Source organism: Aotus nancymaae, unplaced genomic scaffold, assembly GCF_030222135.1.
Source record: "Aotus nancymaae isolate 86718 unplaced genomic scaffold, 86718_ANA_hifiasm-v0.15.2.pri h1tg000010l, whole genome shotgun sequence".
In the NCBI taxonomy this organism is placed as follows: domain Eukaryota; kingdom Metazoa; phylum Chordata; class Mammalia; order Primates; family Aotidae; genus Aotus; species Aotus nancymaae.
Window position 1 is genome coordinate 37,880,286 of NW_026988421.1, and position 20,280 is coordinate 37,900,565.

The 20,280-nt window shown below is 40.1% G+C and overlaps 1 protein-coding gene and 1 pseudogene across 1 annotated transcript in view; both read right to left on the reverse strand.

Moving 5' to 3' along the window:
* Positions 1-20,280, reverse strand: part of KIF11 (kinesin family member 11) — a 54,713-nt gene that overhangs the window by 24,038 nt on the left and 10,395 nt on the right. The window contains exons 2-10 of the mRNA XM_012454781.3: positions 13,543-13,675; positions 13,189-13,286; positions 12,088-12,166; positions 10,062-10,247; positions 9,758-9,882; positions 6,373-6,463; positions 5,882-6,124; positions 2,750-2,845; positions 1,318-1,406 (exon numbers count right to left, since the gene is read on the reverse strand). Of these exons, the coding sequence (XP_012310204.1) occupies positions 1,318-1,406; positions 2,750-2,845; positions 5,882-6,124; positions 6,373-6,463; positions 9,758-9,882; positions 10,062-10,247; positions 12,088-12,166; positions 13,189-13,286; positions 13,543-13,675 (1,140 nt within the window). The remainder of the gene's footprint in view (positions 1-1,317; positions 1,407-2,749; positions 2,846-5,881; positions 6,125-6,372; positions 6,464-9,757; positions 9,883-10,061; positions 10,248-12,087; positions 12,167-13,188; positions 13,287-13,542; positions 13,676-20,280) is intronic.
* LOC135274121 (U2 spliceosomal RNA) lies at positions 9,051-9,113 on the reverse strand (annotated as a pseudogene).

Consider the following 20,280-nt stretch of genomic DNA (forward strand, 5'->3'; position numbering starts at 1 on the left):
CTCCAAGCAAACTGGGCAAGTCTTCTCAGGAAAGACTAATGTCTTTCCCAAAAGAAAAAATTCCAACAAAGAATGACATCTGATGGAAGCCCAGACTTAAAACTGAGATCACCACTTTTTCATCTATAATGAACTCACAGGTCCATAATGCTCACTCATGTACAAAGCTTCTAATCTATCTTAACTGCCAGCCAAAAATCACTAGACATTTGAAGAAAATAAATACAAATGACAGACATCACAACAGGGGGGGAAAAAAAAGGATCCCAAAGGAAAGAAAAACAGAAAAGAAAACTTTAATAACATTAATAATGTTTTTGAATTGAGGACTATACTTAAAAAATAAGAAGATGCCATTTTTTTAAAAGGAGGGACAGGGATGACAGGGAACAAGAGTTTTTAGAAACTAAAAATTTGACAGCAAAAATAAAATTCAACAAAAATATTAGAAGATGAAGTCAAAGTCAAAAAATGTCATAAGCAGTAAATAAAAATAGAGTAATGCTTTTTTCAAGCACAAAGCTCACAGGTCTTCCAAAACCACTTTAATGGGTCTGATTTCTTGACTATTAGTTTCAGAAGTAAATGCCTTTATTTGCTCATCTATTTCTTTGATAACAACCAACAATTTTATACTTCACATTAGGCTTAAATGACAAAGATTCTTCTGTGAATGCAAATTCCCTTAACATGTTGGTTAGGCTGGTCTTGAACCCCCAACCTCAGGTGATCCACCTACTTTGGCCTCCAAAGTGCTGGGATTACAGGCATGAGCCACAGCATCCGGCCTTGTATTATAATTACATAAGAGGTAACCATTGAGGAAAACTGGGTGAAGAATACATAAAACCTCTCTTGTACTTTTTGCACCTTCATGTGAATGTATAATGATTTAAAAATAAAAAGTTAGTAAAAGATTTTCTAAAAAGTGTTTGATAGCTACTTGTTAATGTCAAAACAAAATGGATGCCTAAGCAGCATGGCGAAACCCTGTCTCTACAAGAAATGCAAAAATTAGCTGGGTGTGGTGGCACATGCCTGTAGTCCTATCTTCTTGGGAGGCTGAGGCAGGAAGATCGCTTGAGCCCAGGAGATTGAGGCTGTAGCGATCCAAGATCATGCCACTGCACTCCAATCTGGGTGACAGAGCAAGACCCTGTCTCAAAAGGAAACAAACACACACACACACAGAATGAAGTATTTACCGGCGCTTGGTATAAAGATTTTACTTACTGTTACATAAGTAAGTTTTACTTCAAACAGCCTGTTATCAGAAAATGCTTATTCTTGACATTAACTCCATAGCCAAGGGCTTACCTAAAATTTTCTTCAGAAATGTACACTCCATTTTTCTCGCGGGTTGCAGCAAGATCTCGTTTTAAACGTTCTATCTCCTCTGTATACTCCTACACAAAAGGAATGTTGTAAGTGTCAGTTTAGTACTTTTTTCATTCAGTTTGGGAAGGATATGCATCAAATAAAACAAAGTTAGCCTTTTTATGTCTTTTAAAACATAAAGAAGTATGATAAAAAGTTATAACCCATTTTTAAATCAGTGTTAATTTGTTTAGAAATAAAGTCTTTTGGCTGGGCTCAGTGGCTCACACCTGTGATCCCAGCCCTTTGGGAGGCCGAGGCAAACGATTACCTGAGGTGAGGAGTTTGAGACCAGCCTGACCAACATGGAGAAACCCCCATCTCTACTGAAAATACAATATTAGCTGGGTGCAGGGGCACGTGCCTGTAATCCCAGCTACTCAGGAGGCTGAGGCAGGAGAATCACTTGAACCTGGGAGGCAGAGGTTGCACTGAGCCAAGATTATGCCATTGTACTCCAACCTGGGCAACAAGAGCTAAACTGTCTCAATAAAAATAAAAATTAAAATTAAAAAAAGGCCTTTCAAAGCTCCTTTAAATGCACTCATTCTAAAAATATAGACTTCCCAAGAAAAAACACAACCTCCAGTACCCAGGTTGGTAGCAGTATTTCACACTAAAATGAACCAGGATTCCTTAGAAAAGCATCTGATTCCAGGACTGAGGCAGGAAATATTCAAGATGAACACTGAACATCTTGTCAAGTAAGACAGGAAAGAAGCTAAGCTAAGCAAAGCCTACTGGGCTAATGAAAAGGACTCAAGCCACTTAAAGAGGTACCCCCTTGATATAGTTTGGCTCTGTGTCCTCATGCAAATCTCATCCTGTAGCTCCCATAATTCCCACAGGTTGTGGGAGGCACCTAGTGGGAGATGAGTGAATCATGGGGGCAGATCTTTCCCGTGCTGTTCTCATGATAGCGAATGGGTCTCAAGAGATCTGATGGTTTTAAAAAGGGGAGTTTCTCCACACAAGCTCTCTCTTTGCCTGCTGCCATCCACCTAAGATGTGACTTGCTCCTCCTTGTCTTCTGCCATGATTATGAGGCCTCCCCAGCCATGTGGAACCGTTAAGTCCATTAAACCTCTTTATTTTGTAAATTGCCCAGTCTTGGGTATGTCCTTATCAGCAGCACGAAGACAGACTAATATACCCCTGGCCAGAAATGAGCCAATTTGAGCATCAGTGAGGATAACAACTACGATGGGTTAACACAAATATGCTAACATGTAAGATACTTAGTTTAATTTACTACATAAAAACCCTTCCATGGGCAATTTCAATTCTGGTTTAATAATTATCTCCCGCTTCAGTTTCTTATTTTCACATTTGTCAAATAAGATTACATTACTCTACAATAATTCACAATTACCTTAATAAGAGCTTTTTTGGTGAGTTTCTGATTCACTTCAGGCTTATTCAATATGTTCTTTGCTCTATGAGCATATTCCAGTGTACTCAGAGTTTCCTGTCATGGAAAGGAAAGGTCAATTACTGAAGATATTGTGAGAATAATGTAGTTCTGTTATCTAAACTATGTTACACAATAACTTACAAGTAATATTTTACAGTTATATCTGATTTTTAAATCTAGTCATTAAGACCACTATGGCCAACCTTTAAAAAGGAAGTTGTTCGGCCGGGCGCGGTGGCTCAAGCCTGTAATCCCAGCACTTTGGGAGGCCGAGGTGGGTGGATCACAAGGTTAAGAGATGGAGACCATCATGGTTAACATGGTGAAACCCCGTCTCTACTAAAAATACAAAAAATTAGCTGGGCATGGTGGCGCATGCCTATAATCCCAGCTACTCAGGAGGCTGAGGCAGGAGAATTGCCTGAACCCAGGAGGCGGAGGTTGCAGTGAGCCGAGATCGCGCCATTGCACTCCAGCCTGGGTAACAAGAGCGAAACTCTGTCTCAAAAAAAAAAAAAAAAAAAGGAAGTTGTTCAATCCTTTTTTCTATTCTCTTCAATTTTCAGGGTCTTGACCCTTAGGATAATTTCCTTTAGACTATTCTTAAACTCAATGATGGCTCATATTTGTAATCCCAGCACTTTGGAGGCCAAGGCATCCTAGGGTCCCTTGAACCTAGGAGTTCGAGATCAGCCTGGGCAACATAGAGAGACCCTGTTTCTACAAAAAATACATAAAGAAATAAAAGTTAGCTGGGCATTGTAGTGTGTGCCTATAATCCCACCTACTTGGGAGTCTAAGATAGCGGGGATCACTTGAGCCCAGGAGGTTGAGGTTGCAGTGACTATGCCACTGCACTCTGGCCTGGGCAACAAAGAGACCCTGTCTCAAAAAAAATAAATAAATAAAAATAAAAAAAACTCAATGAATCTACCAACTAACTGATGAATAAACAAAATGTCCTATATCCATACAATAGATAATTCACTCATAAAAAGGAATAAAGTATTGCTGTTACGATACAGATGAACCTTGAAAACATTATGCTAAGTGAAAGAAGCCAGTCACAAAAAACTACATATTACATAATTCCATTTAAATGAAACATCCAGAATAGGCAAATCTATAGATGCAAAAATCAGTAGTGACCTAGAGCTGGGAGTGGGGCAGATGGAAACTGAATTTCAGTGGGTACAGGCTTTCTTTCTGGGGTTATGAAAATGTTCAAAACTTTGATTTTGGTGACAGTTGGACAACTCTGTAAACATACCAAGATTATTAAATATAAGAGTATAATAAATTATATTAATTACACACACACACACACACACACACATGTACACATACTTTTTTTTTTTGAGACGAAGTCTCACTCTGTCACCCAGGCTGGAGTGCAGTGGTGCGATCTCGGCTCACTTCAACCTCCGTCTTCCAGGTTCAAGTGATTCCCCTGCCTCAGCCTCCCAAGTATCTGGGGTTACAGGTGCCTGCCACCACGCCTGGCTAATTTTTTGTATTTTTAGTAGAGACAGTTTCACCACATTGGTCAGGCTGGTCTCGAACTCCTGACCTCAAGTGATCTGCCCGCCTTGGCCTCCCAAAGTGCTGGGATTACAGGTGTGAGCCACCACACCCGGCCTTTTTTTATTTTTAGAGGTAGAGTCTCATACTGTTGCCCAGGCTGCAGTACAGTAGCATGATCATGGCTCACTGCAACCTTCAATTCCTGAACTCAAGCGATGAATTTTATGATATGTGAATTAAATCTCAATAAAGTTTTTTTTTTTCTTTTTTAAATGAAGGGGAAGTTGGAGACTTACAGGTTTTTAAACTTCATTTAGGTCAAGCAAGGTGGCTCATGCTTTGCTTGACTTCGGGACTGAGGCAGGAGGATCCCTTGAACCCTGGAGATCAAGACCAGCCTGGGTAACATAGTGAGACCTCTGTCTCTATTTAAAAACAAAACAAAACTTAGCCAGGCCTGGTGGTTCACACCTGTAGTACTGGCTACTCAGGAGGCTGGGGTGGGAGGAATCGCTTGAGTCCAGGAATTTAAGGTTGCAGTGAGCCATGATCATGCTACTGTACTGCAGCCTGGGCAACAGTATGAGACTCTACCTCTAAAAATAAAAAATAAATAAATAAATAAAAACTACACTTAAGGCAGATGATAGCAATAAAATAAGAGTACATTTTACCATCTTTGTTGCTTCTCTTGGTTTTTCCTCTCTGTTCCCACACATCCAATTCCATCTTCAGTGTTCTCTAAGCAGCCTCTACAACACTAGCGAGCACTCACTAGAACTGCTTCTAAGTCTTCAATTAAATCTCTACACACCACCCACTGATAATGACCACAGCAATTTTCTTTGAAGACTGTGTGGAAAAAGCCATTAAGATACTGGCTTTTTAAGGTTAAAAACATCACTTCTCAGCCTTTTGGCTAAGATCAAGTGTAAGGTTAAAAAGTCTGCCAGGGGACGGGCGTGGTGGCTCACACCTGTAATCCAAGCACTTTGGAGGCCAAGGCGGGTGGATCACCTGAGGTCGGGAGTTCAAGATCAGCCTGACCAACATGGTGAAACCTCATCTCGTCTTTAAAAAAAACAAAAAAGTCTTCCAGGAAGGACAAACATAACTTTTCAGGAGCGTCCTCCTGTATATGTTCATATGCAACGTCCAGATTCTTTTACATTATAGCATAGAATGAATGAAGCTAATAAAGAAACTTTTTTTCGTACTTTTTTTTTTTGAGATGGGGTCTCACTCTGTCACCCAGGCTGGAGTGTAGTAGCATGATCTCAGCTCACTGCAACTTCCGCCTCCCAGACTCAAGTAGCTGGGACCATAGGAGCGCACCACCAAACCCGGCTAACATTTTGTATTTTTGGTAGAGACAGGGTTTCGCCATGTTGTCCAAGCTGGTCTCGAACTCCTGAGCTCAAGTGATCCGCCCACCTAGGACTTCCAAAGTGCTGGATTACAGGTGTGAGCCACTGTGCCCAGCCTAGTAAATGAACTTTTAAAATGCATAACAGCTAAATAAGAATTACAGCTACCATACTTGCAGCTTCCTTTCAAAGGGCTTACCTCAAGATTGAGAGATGCAGGAGAAATTGTTGCAATTATAGATGTTCTTGTACGCCCTCCAAGAGAATCCTGGAGGATTCTAGTTAGTTTAGATTCTCGATAAGGCACATGAGGTGTTCTTTCTACAAGAGCAGTAATAACCCTTCCCAAAGTCAACAAGGATTGATTTATATTTCCAGCTTCCCGTGCTCTCTTATCAACAGCTCCAGAACGCCCAATGTTTTCACTTCCTGCAAGATCAACCTTTAATTTTAAAAATAAAAATAAAAAGTGAGTCTTTTGGATTTGGATTCAAAGACTTTCATTCTCATAGTATACATAATATATTAAATAGCCAGCAAAATAATGTTTCTATAATTAACAAATTTCTTCTCCCACTACAAAGCTAATCAATCACCCAGTGACCACAAAAATTTGTCTCAGGTACAAAATTTCAAGCTGCTCTATGAGGTTTTTAAGAATGAATGAGTAGTATTAAGGAAGATGCTTACCAAGTTCAACTTTCCAATTTTAACAAGCTCTTCTCCATCAATTGTAGTTTCTTTCATATGTATTGTAACAGAGAAAACTGAGTGGGAACGACTAGAAAACAATATCAAGTTGCCCAGTCATTAAAATGTAAAACAGTATTTGCTGCTTCTGAAATACTGAAAACAGGAAAGGAAGATCTAAATATATAAGGGTGGAGAAAGATAACATCAGATAGGCGATAACAAGATTTTGGAAGATAGGAGATGGATAGAACGATGATTAGGTTGCTTTCTCATATCTTCTGCCTGCTAAAGAGATATCAATAAGAAGCTACCTTAAAAAGAACCCTAAAAGACATAGAATCCCGCCAGGGGAGCAGTGGCTCATGCCTGTAATCTCAGCACTTTGGGAGGCCAAGGTGTTGGATCACCGAAGGTCAGGAATTTGAGACCAGCTGGTCAACATTGTGAACCTCGTCTCTACTAAAAATACAAAAATTAGCTGGGCGTAGTGGTAGGTGCCTGTGATCCCAGCTACTCTCGAGGCCAAGGCAGGAGAATCACTTGAACCAGGAAAGTGGAGGTTGCAGTGAGCTGACATCATGCCATTGCACTCCAGCCTGGGCAACAGAGCGAGACTCCGTCTCAAAAAAAAAAAAAAAAACCAAAGACTTAGAAGCCTGAGGTACCTCTGAAAACTGGATGTGGGTGAGGTTGAATCAGTTGCCTGGTTATGTCAAGAAGAGATAGCTTGCAATCAATCTTCCTATTCATAAGAACCATTTGAAATATGTCATTACCATAAATTCAAATGGTACCAAGCAAGCCATTAGTTTACTCTCCCCATTCCCCATTGTACATGCACAAGTACATTTCTCTGCTTTGAGACTGTCACTAGAAATAGGTGACTCCTCTCCCCTAACAGCAGAAATAGTAAACAGCATGATTACTAAAACACAAGATAATCACTGCTAGATTATAAAATGTTCAAAAGTCTGACTTCTGCTAAATACTGATATTCAGGCCAGGGGCAGTAGCTCATGCCTGTAATCCCTACACTTTGGGAGGTCAAGGTAGGAGGGTCACTTGAACCCAGGAGTTTGAAACCAGCATGGGCAACATAGTGGGACCTCCATCTCTACAAAACATTTAAAAATTAGCTGGGTATGGTGGCATGCTCCTATAGTTCCAGCTACCCTGGAGGCTCAGGTGGGAGGATCACTTTAGCCCAGGAGGTGAAGGCTGCAGTAAGCCATGATTGAGTCACTGCACTCCAGCCTGGGTGACAGAGTGAGACTCTGTCTCAAAAAAAAAAACTAACCAAACAAAAAAACAAAAAACATCAGAGTGTACAGAGGTTTGGGGAAAAAAAACCAAAAAACAAAAAACAAAACAAATACTCTGCTCTTATCTTAGGGGAAAAGAAATTATACAGATGACTAAAGACATTTTTTCTATACCCAGTGGCATTTGGTGAACATTGTTATGTTTGTTAATGCTGTTAACAGTTGACAGAGAATATGATAAGTTTCAATTTTCTTCTTTGCACTTTCATGTTACTTAAAAAAAAATTAAGGCCGGGCAAGGTGGCTCATGCCTGTAATCCCAGCACTTTGGGAGGCCAAGGCAGGCAGATCACAAAGTCAGGAGTTTGAGATCAGCCTGACCAACATGGTGAAACCCTATCTCTACAAAAAAAATACAAAAATTAGCGGGCATGGTGGCATGCGCCTGTAATCCCAGCTACTCAGCAGGCTGAGGCAGGAGAATTGCTGAACCCAGGAGGTTTGCGGTGAGCTGAGATCGCATCATTGCACTCCAGCCAGGGCAACAAGAGTGAAAGTGTCTCAAAATAAATAAATAAATAATCGTTTTTATAAAAATTATTTAAATTATTTAAAATTACAGAAAAAGAGGAAGGTACAAGAAAGAACATAAATGTAAACTACAGATCTGAATTATAATATTTATCTCATGATTTTCTACCATTATCTATCCATTCCTAATCCACATTAGGGAATTAACACAAATAAGCATTGAAGTCAGCTTCGATTTGAGAAAACTGAATTAACTTCTCTTTGTCACATACATTCATAAAAAGTGACCTTTACAAGTCTACATACAAGAAAAAAGGAAAAATAGAAATTTTATATTTTAGTGAAGTGTACCTAAAGAAACTTTACCTACTCTTCAGTTTAGTTCTCTAAATTCTACATGAAATTAAGTTATAAATCATCCACAGAATAAAATTTCCATTTTATTGGAAAGTGTTATAGTGAAAATTTAATTAAAAATTTGAAATTGTCCAAAATTCCATGATCTTAATAACTTTTATGGTATATTTTTCTTCTTGCTTTAAATGCAAACTTTTTTGAGAGTTGCAACTATAATTGTTATGGCATTTTGTAGAAATTTTCAACCACGAGTAAACAAAGAAATAAGACTTCTAATCCTAACAATCATTTTGTAGCTCAGAGAAACTGATATGCAGATAAATTCACTTATTTATCCAAAGTCACATACTGAATTAACTGCAAAACTGAGACTACACACGATATCTAATTCCCAGTCGCTTTTTCTATTACATTCTCATGTTTCTTTCAAAGACCATACACACACACACACACACAAAAACCTGTTTTAGTAAACTGTATTTGTAGAATTTGGAAATTTGTCCTACAGGGGTCTTTATGAGAATAAAGGAGTTCCTAACTTATGTAAATTTACTACACTTGATCTTAGCCAAAAGGCCGAGAAGCAATAACTTACATAAATTTAAGATAGGAATTTTATATTTCACTGAATAGAGTGGTAAGAAAGGAAAATAAACAATTTTTTAAAAGAAATTTTGTATTTCAATAAAAGATATTTAGAGGAAAAAAAAAAATCATCCCTTTCACCCCATGAAAGATAGTGTTAGTGACCATCTGTCTCCCACATTAAAATGAAGCCATTTTAAAAGACCTGACTTCTTCCAATTCCTATTCAAAGCAAGGGTTTTCAAGCTATATTCTAATATCAGTAGGGGGCTCCACAAAAGTGTCTCAGGGGCTCCTTCATAAGGCTAAGGAGGTAAGCCTCTGAGCGTTCCATACCAAAATCAACTACAGCAGCCATATTTTATCCTGGGCTTCCATATATGATATCACTAGAACAAAAGGATTCTTCTACTTTAAAAAAGTTTAATACTTCGGCTATGGTTCAAGTTATCTTTGTTCTTTTAACATTTTTCCAATATTGGGCCCTTCCCTATGAATCTCAAGCCAATTACCAACAACCCCTCCTTATAACACAGAATCTAAGCATGTGACCCACGTACCTTGACCCACCCCAGTCTGACTTTCTCCAAGTTCTTAATTCTTCTTAAAAGAAAATGGGGCTAGGAAAGAGACTATGGCTTTCTTACCTAGAGTATGCATTCATCAAAGTAGCTGCAGTTGTCCTTTTTGCTGCCCCCTTTTCTAAAATTTGATAGACTTCATCCTTGTTGTGTACCGTAATTTCTTCTAAACCTTTAATTATCACTCCTCTCTGACCAAAATACCAAAAGAACATCCATTAGATTGGTTAAAGCACACGCACACGCACACGCACATGTACACACACATGCACATTCTCTCTCTCCGCACCCGCCCCCACCCCCCGCCCCAACTTCTCAAAACCTCACACATTAAAATTCAGAGACATTTCATTCTTAAAGACTGAATTACCTTGTTACGGGGATCATCAAACATCTGTAGTCTCTCAGAAACATCAGAAGATGGATTAAGAAGATCAAAAAGTTCTTCATTATAGATCTCCAACAGAGACACTTTGACTGAAAATTCAGTACCATTATCAGTAAGTTTCTCAAAAATTTGATGAAGGGTACGTGGAATTATACCAGCCAAGGGATCCTGAAATTATAAAAGGACTAATATAAAGGAAGAATGCCATTTACTGTGGCAGTTAAAATACATGGACTTCCTTTATAATATATTTAAACATAAGTATGTTAAACTAAGTTAAAACAAAAAAAAAGAAACAACTTAATGTTAAAGAAGTCACTTACAACAGTCTGTTCAACAGTAGTCTTCAAACCCTCCATAAACCTGTCATACTTCTTAGCCATCTTCATGCCTGAGCATCACATGGAAACCAATGGAACTCATCTACTTATAAAGCCAAATTCAATAATTCTGACCCACTAAACTATGCTTTAAGCCTATTCCATAGCTCCTATGGTTACAATTTCATAACTTTATTATCCATATGTAAAATAAGTTAATGCCTCAATTATGTAACCACTAGAAGAAAGGATCTACCCAAATATCAATAATTTGGAAAACTGGACAGGTAAGGTTGTATGTGCCTGTAACAGCTACTCAGGAGGTTGAGGTGGGAGGTCTTGAATTCTTGGGCTCCTTAAACCCAAGAGCTCAAGACCAGCCTGGGCAACATAGTGAGACCTCACCACTTGAAAAAAAAAAAAAAACGTTGGGGTGGAAAATTAACCAGTTTTTTTTTTGAGACAGAGTCTTGTTCTATTGCCCAGGCTGGAGTGCAGTAGCACCATCTCAGCTCACTGCAGCGTCCACCTCCTGGGTTTCAGCAATTCTCTTGCCTCAGCCCCTAGGTAGCTGAAATTACAGTTACGTGCCACCATGTCAGGCTAATTTCTGTATTTTTAGTAGAGATCAAGTTTCACCATGTTGGCCAGGCTGGTCTCAAACTGCTGATCTTAGGTGATCCGCCCGCCTTGGCCTCCCAAAGTTCTAGGATTACAGGTTTGAGCCACCATGCCCAGCCAATTAACTAGTTATTAAACTCATTTAAATTTTAAACACATTACTAAATTTAAAACTAAACTTTTTAAAAAAGGTTTTTTTTTTTTTTTTGAGACGGAGTTTCGCTCTTGTTACCCAGGCTGGAGTGCAATGGCGCGATCTCGGCTCACCGCAACCTCCGCCTCCTGAGTTCAGGCAATTCTCCTGCCTCAGCCTCCTGAGTAGCTGGAATTACAGGCACGCGCCACTATGCCCAGCTAATTTTTTGTATTTTTAGTAGAGACGGGGTTTCACCATGTTGACCAGGATGGTCTTGATCTCTTGACCTCGTGATCCACCCACCTCGGCCTCCCAAAGTGCTGGGATTACAGGCTTGAGCCACCGCGCCCGGCCCTTAAAAAAGGTTTTAACACTTCTGCTATAGTTCAACTTGTCTTTGTTCTTCTTTCAACATTCTTCCAGAATTGGTTCTCTCCTTTAGTTATTAAACTCACTTAAACCCATAGAAATCTTTGTAAAATGTAGTATGTGCTTTCTCAATATTAAATAATACATTTGTCTTAATTTCATGAACACTTAAGATCATCATGAATATAGTACTATACTTCCTCTGGCCATGCTAATGTTTTGAGACTCATTCCTTCAGTACAAAGCCCTCCCTGCCTTCAAGCCTCACTCATACTCCAACTTTTCTACAATATTCTGCTCTAACCATTCTGTTGTAAATAGACACCTCTTTTATCACATAACTGTGCCATATATATCGGTCCTTCCTCTCCCAGTGTGGCTGTTTCTTAAACAGGAATCATACCATACACTTTAATTTTACTGAAGTAGTGGTTTATCCTAAATTCATTTTGACACAAGTACTCTGATCTTCTCTATTTCAAGACAGAGGCCCTCAAACAAGTTTTATTCAGTTAAATTTCAACCACATTAGAGATTAAAATATGTTATAAACAATAAATACCTCTTCCCAGGTATACTCTTCATTAGGTGACCTTTCACCTTCCATTGTAAAGGTTTTTCCAGTGCCAGTTTGGCCATACCTGTCAAGATTAGTAAGTGGTAAATCAAAAACAAACATACACTCATATGACTATTAATGACAGATTAAAAGAAACAGGCCAGGCATGGTGGCTCATGTCTGTAATCCCAGCACTTTGGGAGGCCGAGATGGGTGGCTCACTTGAGGTCAGGAGTTCAAGACCAGCCTGGCCAACAAGGTGAAATCTATCTCTACTAAAAATACAAAAATTAGGCCAGGCATGCTGGCTCAGGCCTGTAGTCCCAGCACTTTGAGAGGTCGAGGCTGGCGGATCACAAGGTCAGGAAATCAAGACCATCCTGGCCAATATGGTGAAACTCCATCTCTACTAAAAATACAAAAATTAGCTAGGCAGGTGGCGTGTGCCTGTAGTCCCAGCTACTTGGGAGGCTGAGGCAGGAGAATCGCTTGAACCCAGGAAGCGGAGGTTGCAATAAGCAGAGATCACACCACTGCAGCCTGGCAACAGAACAAGACTCCGTTTAAAAAAAAGTACAAAAATTAGCCAGGTCCAGTGGTGCACACCTGTAATCCCAGCTACTTGAGAGGCTAAGGCATGAGAATCACCTGAACCTGGGAGGTGGAAGTTGCAGTGAGGAGAGATAACACCTCTGCACTCCAGTCTGGGCTACAGAGTGAGACTCCGTCTAAAAAAACAAACAAAAAACAGCCTGCGCATGGTGGCTCACGCCTGTAATCCCAGCACTTTGGGAGGCTGAGGAGGGTGGATAACCTGAGGTCAGGATCAGGAGTTCAAGAGCAGTCTGGCCAACATGGTGAAATCCTGTCTCTACTAAAAATACAAAAAATTAGCCAGGTATAGTGGTGGTGCCTGTAATCCCAGCTACTTGGGAGGCTAAGACAGGAGAATCACTTCAACCCAGGAGGCATAGGTTGCAGAGAGCCTAGATCGCGCTATTGTACTCCAGCCTGGGCAACAAGAACAAAACTCCATCTCAAAAACAAAACAAAGCCACGCATTTACGCTTTTTCATAAACCCAAAAAAACAGTGTTTTACTTACGCAAAGATAGTACAATTATAGCCCATAATAACTTCATCCAGAATTGGACAAACAACACTTCGGTAAACATCAATCTGTTTAGTAGATGTTCCAAATACCTATCAAAAAAAAGAATTTAAAAAAAAAAACCTCAATATTACTTATTCTATTTTAATAATTATAAAATATATTATATATGAATTAATAATTTTGGTTTTTGTATGTTAACTAATTCATAATTCAGCCTACTAGAAGCCATCTGACAATTCAAAGAGACAAATGAAATTTCTAAGTATATACCATTTTCCAGGGGAAATATGTATATTAAAATTATTTTACATTAGTGGATAATCAAGAAATTGCACCATATGTTACCATATCAAAAGTATATGTTTTCCTCGAGCTCTTGTCAGCCAATCCTCCAGTTCGTACACTAACTTCTTTTCGTACAGGATCACATTCTACTATTGAATGGGCACTAGCTTTCCGCTCTGACAAATTAAATGGTCTATAAAAAGAAACACAAAAGGTCATTCAGGAACTCTTAGTTATCATGTTATCAATGACATTCTCACTAACTACATTAGTCAAAAAAAATGTGAAGTTCTGACCATACTATTGGTGACAGGGATTAAATCAGGATTAAATGATACTGCTAAAGCAGACAGTAAAATTATAAGTGTCTCAAGTTTCACAAATATAATTTTTTAAATGTTCAAAGACACATAAAACATTACAATTCTGGCAGCTTCTTAGAGTAGATACTAATAGAATTGTTTTGTTTTGATGGTAGAGATGAGGTCTCACTGTATTGCACACGCTGGTCTCAAACTTCTAGGCTCAAGTGATATCCCACCTCAGCTTCCCAAGGTGTTAGGATTAAGATGTGAGACACTGTGCCTGGCCACTAACAGGTTTTAACTTGTAAAAATGCCAAACTTATTTTTCAGAATTCCGTTTCTACTATTCTTATCTGATCAAGGTAGGTTATGATATAGTGGAAAAAACATGTCAAACTTGTGTTCAAAATACTAATCTGCCAGTGGATACTTGGCACAAAATAAAATATACATAAAAATAATGACTAACAAGTTGCGTACTTACTATGTGCCAGGTACTCATTGTTTCAAGTGCTTTACATGTGCTCACTCAGTTTGTCCACACAACACTGTGAGGTTGGTACTATTACTAGCCTCATTTTTCAAATGAGTGAATAGGCACAGAAGGGCTACACTACCCAAGCCAACTGGATCGAGTCCTCATCTACAAAAATGCCTCAATAGCTATTTAGTTGAAAAGATCATTTATTTAGGAAGTCCTTTCCATCTTACGAGCCTCCCCCACCCACTCCAACCAAGACCACATTAAATATTTGCTATATATTCCTACAGCACCCTTTATACACCCTTTCTAAACATCACCTCTCTTATAATTTTTTTTATGTGTTACCCACTAGACCTCAGGTCACTAGGGAAGGAGATCCTGTCTAGTTTACTGTTTCCTCAGCACCAACTACCATCCATAGCACACAGTAGGTTCTCAAACATTTATTAAACTACATTACCTAATAAATGTCATCCTAAGAGGAATTACGGGAAAGCTAAAAAGAACCACAGTCCACAGAGTAGCATCAATAAGATAACTATATACTCAATATGTGTCTGGGCCAAAGGGAGAGATATAATCTTGACCTGAGTTCATTTTTCCCATTGAGTATCATATATTTTGGAGAAAGTGCCAAACAGGAAATTATTTTCCCCTTATCACTAGATAAACCAAGTTGCTATTTATTTAAGGATACCTGAACTTCCCCTAGCAGAGCCCATTCTGAGTATACTTCTGAGTGATCAGAAGACCAAATCTGTTATCCTGGGAAACTTAACTCCCAGGTAGTATCTGTTAATACTGTCATTTGTCAACTGTACTAAAACCTACACAATGCATATAATCCACATGAATGTACAGTATGATTAAAAATTCAACAAAACTAAGGCAGAACCAACTTATACTGAGGTAGGCCAAGAGCATCAAGTGGAGTGAATCGCTCTCATGTGGCTAAAGCTTTTCCAATTAGTCTATTATTTTTGGAAAAAGACCTAAACTAGTATCTTGCTTGAACATATAATTAAGTTACCAAATGAATACCATTCACGTTGCCAGGACAGAGTAATAGAAAATTCATACAGATCACACATTCCTAAAAGTTATCAAAACTCCCAGGGAAGCTTTAGGGACTATCTGTACTCTAAGGAGGAGAACTGCCAAGCCATCATTTTCCTACCCAGACTTCTCTTACTAGAAATTGCAAAATTGAACTTTGGGAGGCTGAGGTGGGCAGATCACAAGGTCAGGAGATAGAGACCGTCCCAGCCAACAAGGTAAAACTCTGTCTCTACTAAAAATACAAAAATTAGCTGGGCGTGGCGGCACGTGCCTGTAATCCCAGCCACTTAGGAGGCTGAGGCAAGAGAATCGCTTGAACCCGGGAGGCGGAGGTTGCAGTGAGCCAAAAATAAAAATAAAAATAAAATAAAAAGGATAAATAAATCCAAAACAATTGTCTTTAAAAAAAAAAAAAGAAATTGCAAAGTTTCTGCTGATCACACTAGCAAATCCATCAATTTGCTGGTTCACTACAGTTATATAAATATTCAAACAATCAAAATGGCGAGGGAAGGGAGATTGAGGATTTAAAAAACACAAGTCCTAGGCCAGGTGCAGTGGCTCATGCCTATAATCCCAGCACTTTGGGAGGCCAAGGCAGGTGGATCACAAGGTCAGGAGTTTGACACCAGCCTAGCCAACATGGTGAAATCCTGTCTCTACTAAAAATATAAAAATTAGCCGGGCATGGTGGTGCACGCCTATAATCCCAGCTACTTGGGAGGCTGAGGCAGGAGAATCACTTGAATCTGGGAGGTGGAGACTGCAGTGAGCCGAGATGGCACCACTGCACTCCAGCCTGGGCAAAAGAGCAAGACTCCATTTCTTTTTTTTTTTTGAGACGGAGTTTCGCTCTTGTTACCCAGGCTAGAGTGCAATGGCGCGATCTCGGCTCACCGCAACCTCCGCCTCCTGGGTTCAGGCAATTCTCCTGCCTCAGCCTCCTGAGTAGCTGGGATTACAGGCACGCGCCACCATGCCCAGTTAATTTTTTGTATTAGTAAGACTCCATTTCAAAAAAAAAAAAAATCCAAAAATTAGCCAGGCATGGTGGTGGGTACCTGCACTCCCAGCTACTTGAGAGGCTGACGCAGAGGTTGCAGTGAGCCAAGATTGTGCCACTGCACTCCAGGCCTGGGCAACAGAGCAAGACTCTGTGTCGAAAAAAAAAAAAAGAAAAAAGAAAAGAAAGCGGTTAAGGGGGACAGGAAGTGTTGAAGGGGGAAGATAGTTGGTTGTGATTTTAGGGTAGTTAGGGAATGTTTCTATGCTGAAGGTGATATTTAAGCAGAATCTAAAAAGCAAGGGAGCCAGTCCATGTAGATATTTTGGCAGAAAAGTTTCCAGGCAGACAGAACAAAAATTGCAAAGATCCATAAGTAAAAGCAGGTAGATATATTTTTCAAATGTGTATGTGTGTGTTTAAGTAATAGGGTTAAATGAACAAACCACAAGGAAAATTTAAAAATACTTAGAGATTTGTCGGGCATGGTGGCTCACGCCTATAATCCCAGCACTTCGGGAGGCCGAGGCAGGCGGATCACCTGAGGTCAGGAGTTTAAGACCAGCCTGGCCAACATGGTGAAACCCCCTCTCTAATAAAGATACAAAAAATTAGCCAAGCATGGTGGTGCACATCTGTAATCCCAGCTACTGGGGAAGCTGAGGCAGGAGAATCACTTGAACCCGAGAAGTGGAGGCTGCAGTGAGCACACTGCACTCCACCCTGGGTGACAGGTCAAGACTCTGTCTGAAAAAAAAAAAAAAAAAACTTAGAGATTGAAAATGAAAAGACAACATATCAAATCTTATGGAACACAGCAAAAGCAGTGCTAAGGCGGAAATTTGTAGCTATAAATGCTCACATTAAAAAGCAAGAAAGATTTCATATCAACACCCTAACTTTACAACTTAAGGAACTGGAAACAGAAGAACTAACTCAATACAAAGCCAGCAGAAGGAAGGAAATAATAAAGATTAGAGCAGAGACAAACAAAAAAGAGAAGAGAAAAACCAATGAAACCAAAAGATGGTTCTTCGAAAAGATAAACAAAATTGACAAGCTTTTAGCTGGATGGACTAAGAAAATAAAAGACTCAATAACTAAAATTAGAAATGAAAGCAGAAACATTACTATTGACTCTACGGAAATAAAAAAAGACTGTAAGAGTATTATCGACAACTGTATGCCAACAAATTGGATAACCCAGCTGAACAAATTCCTAGAAACACAATACCTACAAAGAAATGTAAATTCTGGCCAGGCGTGGTGGCTCATGCCTGTAATGACAGCACTTTGGGAGGCCGAGACTGGCGAATCACATGAGGTCAGGAGTTCGAGACCAGTCTGACCAACATGGAGAAACCCCATCTCTACTAAAAATACAAAATTAGCCAAGCATAGTGGCACATGCCTATAATCCCAGCTACTTGGGAGTCTGAGGCAGGAGAATCGCTTGAAGCTGGGAGGTGGAGGTTTCAGTGAGCTTGTATGACGCCATTGCACTCCAGCCTGGGCAACAAGAGCAAAACTCCATCTCAAAAATAAAAAAGAAAGAAAGAAATGGAAATTCTGAATGGAGCCGTAACTAGTAAATAGATGGAATCACTAACCAAAAATCTCCTGACAAAGAAAAGCCTAGATCTGACAGTTTTCTAGGTGAATTCTACAAAACATTTTAAGAAGATCTAATATCAGTTCTTCTCAAACTTTTCCCCAAAAAAATCTGGTATAGGAGACACTTCCTAACTCATTTTATGAGGTCAGCATTACCCTGATACCAAAGCCAGACAAAGGCAACTAAAAGAAAACTACAGATCACTATCCCTTATGAACACTGATACAAAGATCCTCAACAAAATACCAACACATTGAACTGAGCAGCACAAGGATCATACACCATGACCAAATGAGATTTATTCCTGGAATATACAGATGGTACAATATGTAAAAATTGATCAATGGAATATACCACATTAACAGAATGAAGGAAACCACAGGATCATGTCAATTGATGCAGGAAAAGCAGCTGACAAAATTCAAAACCCTTTAGTCGTAAGTATGCTCAACAGGCTGGGCGCAGTGGCTCACACTTGTAACCCTAGCACTTTGGGAGGCCAAGGCAGGTGAATCACAAGGTCAGGAGATCGAGACCATCCTGGCAAACATGGTAAAATCCCGTCTCTACTAAAAATACAAAAATTAGCTGGGTGTGGTAACGCACGCCTGTAGTCCCAGCTACTTGGGAGGCTGAGGCAGGACAATTGCTTGAATCTGGGAGTGGGAGGTTGCAGTGAGCCGAGATCACGCCACTGCACTTCAGCCTGGCTACGGAGCAAGACTTTGTCTCCAAAAAAATAAAAAAAGATCAACAAACTAGGAATAGAGCAAAACTACTTCAACAAAATAAAAGCAACATAAGAAAAACCCACAGCAAACATAATTGATAGTCAAAGACCAAAAAATGTCCCTCAAAGAACAAGAACAGGGCCAGCACAGTGACTCGCGCCTGTAATCACAGCACCATGGGAGGCTAAGAGAGGATCACTTGAAGCCAGGAGTTCAGGATCAGAATGGGAAACGTAGCGAGACCACATCTCTAAAAAAAGAAAAACTTCTTGGCTGGGCACGGCAGCTCATGCCTGTAATCCCAGCACTTTGGGAGGCTGAGACGGGCAGATCACTTGAGGTCAGGAGTTCAAGTCCAGCCTGGCCAACGTGGTGAAACCCTGTCTCTACTAAAAATACAAAATTAGCTGGGTATGGTGGTGCATGCCTGTAATCCCAGCTACTCGGGACGCTGAGGCAGAAGAATCACTTGAACCCGGGAGGCGGAGGTTGCGGTGAGCCAAGACCGTGCCATTGCACTCCAGCCTGAGCAAGAGTGAAACTCCGTCTCAAAACACAAGAAAAAAAAATTCTTTTTTAAATTAACTAGGTGTGGTAGTGTGTTTACAGTACCAGCTACTCAGGAAAGTGAGGCAGCAGGATGTAAACAAACAAACAAATAAATAAAAGGAGTACGACAAGGATGCCCTACGCACACTTTTGCCACTTCCATTCAACATACTACTGTAAGTTCTAGCTAGAGCAATTAGGCAAGAAAGAGAAATAAAAGGCATCCAAATCGAAAAGGAAAAAGTTGGGACGGGCGCGGTGGCTCACACTTGTAATCCCAGCACTTTGGGAGGCCAAGGTGGGTGTATCATCTGAGGATGGGAGTTCAAGACCAGCCTCATAAACATGGAGAAACCCCATCTCTACAAAAATAAAAATAAAAAATAAAAAATAAATTAGCCGGGCATAATGGCGCATGCCTGTAATCTCAGCTACTTGGGAAGCTGAGGCAGGAGAATCGCTTGAACCTGGGAGGTAGAGGTTGTGGTGAGGTGAGATCAAGCCATTGCGCTCCAGCCTGGGCAACAAGAGCAAAACTCTGTCTCAAAAAAAAAAAAAAAAGGGCCGGGAGCAGTGGCTCATGCCTGCAATCCCAGCACTTTGGGAGGCCAAAGCGGGCGGATCTCGAGGTCAAAAGATCGAGACCATCCTAGCCAACATGGTGAAACCCCATCTCTACTAAAAATGCAAAAATTAGCTGGGTGTGGTGGTGCAGGCCTGTAGTCCCAGCTACTCAGGAGGCTGAGGCAGGAGAAATGCTTGAACCCGGGAGGCGGAAGTTGCAGTGAGCCAAGATTGTGCAACTGCACTCCAGCCTGGCGACGGAGCGAGACTCTATCTCAAAAAAAAAAAAAAAAAAAAAAAAAAAAAAAAGAAAAGAAAAGAAAAGAAATGAAAAAATAAGTTAAAAGAAAAAGAAAGGAAAAAGTTGATGGCCTGGAATGGTGGCTCTCGCGTATAATCCCAGCACTTTGGGAAGCCAAGGTGACTTGACCTCAGGAGGTTGAGACCAGTCTCGTCAACATATTGAAACCCCATCTCTACTAAAAGTA